The sequence below is a fragment of the Balaenoptera musculus genome, chromosome 3 (assembly GCF_009873245.2).
Source record: "Balaenoptera musculus isolate JJ_BM4_2016_0621 chromosome 3, mBalMus1.pri.v3, whole genome shotgun sequence".
In the NCBI taxonomy this organism is placed as follows: domain Eukaryota; kingdom Metazoa; phylum Chordata; class Mammalia; order Artiodactyla; family Balaenopteridae; genus Balaenoptera; species Balaenoptera musculus.
In genome coordinates, this window is record NC_045787.1 from 157,056,256 (window position 1) to 157,063,603 (window position 7,348).

General features: G+C 40.9%; 1 protein-coding gene across 1 annotated transcript; it reads right to left on the reverse strand.

Annotated features, from left to right (window-relative positions):
• Positions 1-872: 872 nt before the first annotated feature.
• Positions 873-1,808, reverse strand: LOC118892822 (olfactory receptor 7G3-like). The gene has a single exon (XM_036847791.1). It carries the CDS (start codon positions 1,803-1,805, stop codon positions 873-875), a length of 933 nt encoding a protein of 310 aa, XP_036703686.1. The 5' UTR covers positions 1,806-1,808.
• Between the last annotated feature and the right edge of the window lie 5,540 nt (positions 1,809-7,348).

The window sequence follows — 7,348 nt, forward strand, 5'->3', positions numbered from 1 at the left end:
GAAGGCTTAGGCAGAATGAAATGCAGCCCTGTGTTTTTGTGCCTAGACCTATCTGACCTCTAAAGTCATTGTTAGAAAAGATGATAAAGTGATCATTTATCATTTCCCTATGAGAGTCGAGACTTTTGCCTTATTATTGCTGAAGGCATGCATGTATTCTCACTGAGAGAATCGAAGTGTCTCAGATCTTCCAAAATTGTAAATATAATTATGCCAATTTTGCAGATGAGGAAACTGAGCTTAGAGGGTTCAAGTAAACTGTCAAAGGTCACACAGCTACTGTTTAACAGAGGTAGGATTCAAACCCAGGTGGTCTGATTCCAAAACTCTCACCCTCCAGAAATATAAAAATAAAATAAAAAAGAAACACCAAAAAATTTTCTTTAATTAAAAACAAATTCTCAGGGTTTCCCTGGTGGTGCAGTGGTTGGGAGTCTGCCTGCCAATGCAGGGGGACACGGGTTCGAGCCCTGGTCTGGGAAGATCCCACATGCCGCGGAGCAGCTGGGCCCGTGAGCCACAATTACTGAGCCTGCGCGTCTGGAACCTGTGCTCTGCAACAAGAGAGGCCGCGATAGTGAGAGGCCCGCGCACCGCAATGAAGAGGGGCCCCTGCTTGCCACAACTAGAGAAAGCCCTCGCGCAGAAACGAAGACCCAACACAGCCATAAATAAATAAATAAATAAATTTTTTTAAAAAATGGTCCACATCAAAAAAATCTTTAAAAAAAACCAAAAAAACAAATTCTCACCCTTAACCATCTGATATCTGGTCTTAAGTATTTCAAGAAGGTGGTCAGACTTGCTGGACCTCTCCTTAATTTATTTCTCTGTGTTATATTCCAGCAGTGTAAGCCCAAAGCAACTGGAAATCAATGGAAAGATGATATTCTAGAGATGAGTTTCCTCAAAGCCCCCATCATAGCCTTGTTCCTCAGACTACAGATAAAGGGGTTCATCATAGGGGTAACCACAGTGTACATCACTGATACTACTGCACTCTTCCTGGAGGAGTGAGTGGCTGCAGAACTAAAGTACACCCCAAAACCTGTCCTGTAAAACAAGGAAACAACTATTAAGTGTGACCCACAGATGGAAAATGCCTTATCCTTTCCACCAGCTGACAGGATTTTCAGGACAGAGGAGACAATTCGAGTATAAGAGAAAATTATCCCAGAGAGAGGAATGACGCCCAACAGGCTGGTCACTAACTGCACGAGGATATTATTGATGAGGATATCAGAATAGGCGAGTTGGAGAATATTAGCTAGTTCACAGAAAAAGTGGGGAATTTTTAGTTCTGTGCAAAAGGACAGCCGCAGTGCCATCAAAGTGTGGAGCAGGGCATCCAGAACACTAAAAAAGAAGATCAGAACCAGCCCGCAGAGCTTGGGGTTCATGATGACATTGTACCTCAGTGGGTGACAGATGGTCACAAATCGATCATAGGCCATCATGACCAGAATTCCATTTTTCAGTCCAGCAAAAGTCAGGACAAAGCAGATTTGGGTGAGGAATCCTGTGTAACTGGTGGATTCGCTCTGTGTCTGGATGTTCACTAGCATCTTTGGGATTGTGGTGGTGGTGAAACAGATGTCAGTGAAAGACAGATTAGAGAGGAAGAAGTACATGGGAGTGTGGAGGTGGGAGTTATAGATACTGGCCAGGATGATGAGCAAGTTACCAAGCACAGTGACCACGTATATGGACAGGAACAGGCAGAATAGGAGGGGCTGCAGTTCTGGATCTCCTGACAATCCCAGAAGGAGAAATTCTGCAGTATCAGAGAGGTTTCCTGGTTTCATGTTGTCAATGGGTCTGTTAGAAAGACGGTGACAAGAAAACAAAACTTCAGAGAAACTTCCTTAATCTTGTCCATATTTTGAAACCAATCAGTTACAGGTCTTTTCTCCTGCTTCCTTCTCTCCCCTCTTCTTTCCTCTCCTTTTCTTGCTTTACATTCCCACAAAACTTCGCCCCACACCACCCCGTCCCAAGCTTTTACAGTCCATCTATTCTTTGTCAAGTAGGGGTATGTACTCACAGGAAGATAGTCATGGAATGTTGTCTTCTCCCTTAAGATGCCTCCGAGCAAATAACTCCAGAATAAAATTATTAAGACTGTATTCTAGAATACAGTTTGGGAAAATGCAGTCTGTGGACAAAATTCTGCCTGCTGCTTATTTCAGTAAATAAAGGTTTACTGGAACACAGCCATTTGTTTATTTATGGTCCATGGCAGCTTCCCCGCTACAACGTCTGAGTTGAGAATACTTGTGACAGAGACCGTATAGCCCACACAACCTAACACATTTACTATTTAGCTCTCTACTGAAAAAGATGTGCCTACTTCTAGTCTAGAATCTTGACTAAATTTAGGTTCAATTTTTGGCAAACATCCTTAAATATATTCATGAGGAAGAACACATTGCCTCTTTGTCTTCTTGTAATAATTATTGCCTAGATCTATTAATTCACCAGGAGTTACAAAATGCTGACATTTTAATTCTTTATTCAGTTATTGGCTGAAATACTTCCATAAAGAGGAAATTTCCCGAATCAGATAGGTGGATTTCTGGGAGTTCCCTGGTGGTCTAGTGGCTAAGACTCCACTCTCCCAACGCAGGATGCCCGGGTTCAATCCCTGGTCAGGAAACTAGATCCCACATGCCGCAGCTGAAGATCCCGCACCGGCAATGAAGATCCCTTGTGCTGCAACTAAGACCTGGCGTAGCCAAATAACTAAATAAATATTTTGTAAAAAATAGATTGATTTCTTATAAGAAATTGAGTTCTTATAAGAAAGACAGAATACTTCTTGATTCCTGTGTTCATCACTTTTTTAAATAATTGGTTTTCAGCATTATCCAACGATGAACATTATGTCATCATGAACTCCCTGGATTTTAAATGCATTTGATGTATTTCAATACACTGCAGTTATTATTTATATTAATTCTCAAATTGTCGTATCTTTGGCCAGTGAAAGTCTCCTCAGCTTGCCTCTGCAGTCCTTCTGAAATGAACCCAGCAGCCTCATATCTCCCTTAACTTTGACATGAAAGCTGTTCTTTGCCCATCATCTTGCAATAGATACATATATCAAATCATTATATTGTACACCTAAAACTAATACAATGTTCTATGTCAATTATATCTCAATTTTTAAAAAAGAAAGAAAATGTCAAGAGTAAGCTACAGGGACTTCCCTGGTGGTGCAGTGGTTAAGAATCTGCCTGCCAATGCAGGGGACAGGGGTTCGAGCCCTGGTCCGGGAAGATCCCACATGCCGCGGGAGCAACTAAGCCCGTGCACCACAACTAGTGAGCCCGCACGCCGCAGCTACTGAAGCCCGCATGCCTAGAGGCCGTGCTCTGCAGCAAGAGAAGCCACCACAATGAGAAGCCTGCGCACTGCAACAAAGAGTACCCACCACGTGCTGCAACTAGAGAAAGCCCGCGCGCAGCCAAAAAGACCCAACGCAGCCAAAAAAAAAAAAGAAAAAGAAAAAGAAATACTTGACCTATACCTACATTTCATACAACTTATAGTTGAAAAGGCAGGTTCACATGCCCATGTGCTCCAACACACATGTAAGTTTTCCTGTGACTGCACTGAGACCCTGCTTACTCTGTAATCTCGTGGGTCTGGACTTCTGTCCTGGTGGTTTTCTTCTGAGCACCTAGCATGCTCTGTAATGATGTCTGCCTTCGTCACAATTTTTTAAAGGTGGCTGAAGCTAATATGGCAAAAGCTTGGCATTAATTCTGGAAGGTGATTGCATGGCTGTTTATTTTACTGCTCGCTGTGCAGTTCTCATGGTTTAAAATATTTTGTAATGTTTTGTCTGGGGGTTTTCAAAGAAAGGCTAAACAGTAGACTCAACGTCCTCTCCCAGAGTCCTCACAAGTAAGAAATAAGGACAAGACTTGATTGACTTCTCTAAGGATGAAATCTGGAATGAGGACTGGGAAAATTGAGAAGCCAAACTCACGTCACTCCAGCCCCACTCACTACCAAATAAATGAGGGAAACCAGAGAATTGTAAAAACATCTGCCAGATTTCTGAAGGGGCTAATTCATACTCAGGTGGGGAAGGAGTCCCTTGGATTTAAAGACAGAATAGGAGCCAGAAATGATGAAAGCTGATTGCAAATTGGATGAAAGTGGAAAAGTAAATATATCAAGAATGTCAGAAACTTGTCATCTCACTTGTAATTCCACTGAACTTTATCTTACCTCTTGGATGTCCTCCAGATAGGCTGGTTAAAAAAATAAACTGTTCAATTTCTCACTGCATTTATTGGGCACTTCAGATTACCTTGGAGCCATCAATGTACTCATTCACCTTTCCTCTGGATATTGAAGGATGGGGATGGAAAATCTGTCCCCAGGAAGGGCAGATGGACCAAGTAAGGCAACTGGATGCTGGGCAAGAGGGATCATCTCAGAAGGAGACTCCAGTATGCTCTTTCCTGACCTGAGTAGGGCTGTTGAGTAGAGTGGTCACAGATAGACTATATTCAGTCTCTATGGCCCTGAGGGCTCAGTTTCCAAAGCTCATTAGCCAAATGTGTACTGTCATTACTTCTCCCAGGCAGCTCATATCCTTAAGGAGCACAGATGCTAGAAGGGAGAGCTCCTGCATGGCTGACTTCCTGACCCTGAGAGGACAGACAGGTATATGTCATTTTCTTCCCACGTTTCCTCTCACATCCAGGGTATCGCATTCTTGGATTCTCAGGTCTAACCTTAAGGGACCTGATGGCCTCGTCCTAAGACCAACTCCCAGCCTTCTCTGAGCCAGAGATTATTACTAAAGGACAAGGGAACCAGAGTGGTTTAAGTCCCCATAGGGACAGAGACTCAGGGATGCAGGGAATGTATCATGGGATCATTGCCACACAGTCACTTAAGAAAATTTTCTCCTTTCTTAACTAAAGTCCCTACATGAATGAAGTTAGTACTATTGTAGGAAAGAGGTAGCAAGGAAACCAATTTACTAGTTACTTGGGCAGGCTTTTCGAGGTTGCCTGAAAAATAGACATAAACCAACAATCTTAAAGAAATCACAAAAAAGCACTAATCATAAAGGAAGTGACTGATAAACTGATTGCATTAATACTGAGAAACCCTGAGGGATATACAGCAACTCCCTATTATTGCAACTTTTGTCGAAGTGCAAAAGTAGTTCAATATAAAATTTTAAAAATCAAAATATGGCACTCCATACCCATCAAAATGGCCAAACTGAAAAGACAATGTGAAATATTGGCAAGAGACTGGGAATGTAAATTGGTGCAACTACTTTGGAAAATTCTTTGGTAGTTTTGAATAAATATGACCATAGATATTGCACTCCTAAATACATACCCAACAAAAATATGTACAATTGTGAATCAAAAAACATGTACAATAATGTTTGTGGCAGAGCCATTTGTAAAATATCCCAGCTATAGGGCTTCCCTGGTGGCGCAGTGGTTGAGAATCTGCCTGCTAATGCAGGGGACACGGGTTCGAGCCCTGGTCTGGGAAGATCCCACATGCCGCGGAGCAACTGGGCCCGTGAGTCACAACTGCTGAGCCTGCGCGTCTGGAGCCTGTGCCCCGCAACGGGAGGGGCCGCGATAGTGAGAGGCCCGCGCACCACGATGAAGAGTGGCCCCTGCTTGCCTCAACTAGAGAAAGCCCTCGCACAAAACGAAGACCCAACACAGCTAAAAATAATAAATAGAGTAGCTATTAATTAAAAAAAAATCCCAGCTATAAACAGATAAAATGTTCAAAACAGTTGAATGATAAACTGTGCATATTCATTCTATAGAAAACTATGCAACAATGAAAATAAACTCCTGCTAAATGCAACAGCAAAAATGAATCTCAAAAATGTAATGTTGAGTAGAAGAAGCCAGGCACAAATGATAACATACGGTATCAGGCACAGAGTGCACATAACCTTAAATACACTAAAAATCATTGAATTTTACACTTCAAATGGGTGAACTTTTGTGGTATGTGAATTATATCTCAATAAAGTTGTTTTTAAAATACATGACTCCAGGGAATTCCCTGGAAGTCCAGTGGTTAGGACTCAGCGCTCACTGCCTGGGCCCAGGTTTGATCCCTGGTCGGGGAACTAAGATTCCGCAAGCCTCGCAGCGTGGCCAAAAAAAAAAAGACACAAATGAACTTATTTAGGTAACATAAACGGACTCACAGACATAGAAAACAAACTCATGGTTACCAAAGGGAAAAGGGGTAAGGAAGGGATAAATTAGGAGTTTAGGATTAGCAGATACAAACTACTATATATAAAATAGATAAACAACAAAGTCCTACATTCTACTGTATAGCACAGGGAACTATATTCAATATCCTATAATAAACCATAATGGAAAAGAATATGAAAAAGAATATGTATATATATCTACAACTGAATCACTTTACTGTACACCAGAAACGAAGACAACATTGTAAATCAACTATAGTTTGACTTTAAAAATTAAAAAGACATGATTCATAGAGTACCTACATTCTGGTGGTAGGAATCAGAGTGATTAGTAATGGAAAGAGCATTAAAGAATGATTCTCAGGTGCCTATTATACCCTATATCTTAACCAGAGTGTACAGTAGTTAATACAGAAGTGTTCTACCTTGTAAAAATTCATGCAATTGTACATTCTTGTACATGTTAAATGTAAACAAAATGTGTTGGAAAAAGTTCAGAATTCCAAGGAGAATTTCACCATCTGCAATCTTCATGGGAAGGTTCATTACAGACCTTGTGCAGGCAATGGTAGGTTAGGACACATGAAATATACAGGTACACAGATGATTTGTAAGCACAACTTAAGAGCTTTATCCAATAGGTAAACATCTATTAAACATACATCCCTGTACCAGATAATTTTTCACTTTTGTTACCATATATAAAAATTTATTTTTAAAAACTGACCATCTGTGGACTCTATTGGTTAGTGACTAGTCAATTAGGAGTGAAAAAAGAAAAACAAAAAACCTCCCTACCACCACCACACACACAAAACAAAGGAACAAACACATGGAAAACATGGTGGCTTAAAACATTAGGCGTTTATTTTTCTCAAGTAACAAGTCTTGAAGATATTAAAACATTTTCCCTTCAGCGTTATATCTTCTAAGGGATAATGAATGAATAAAGGATTTCTCACAGTCATTGCGTAACTTAGGTTTCTTCCATATATGCATTACTTAGAGGCTTTCTCACATTCTTCACAACCAGTTCTTTTCACTTAGCATTTGGTTGTATGTCTTAAAGATTGAGAGTTCACTGAAAGCTACTTTACATGGATATCATTAAAAGGGGGT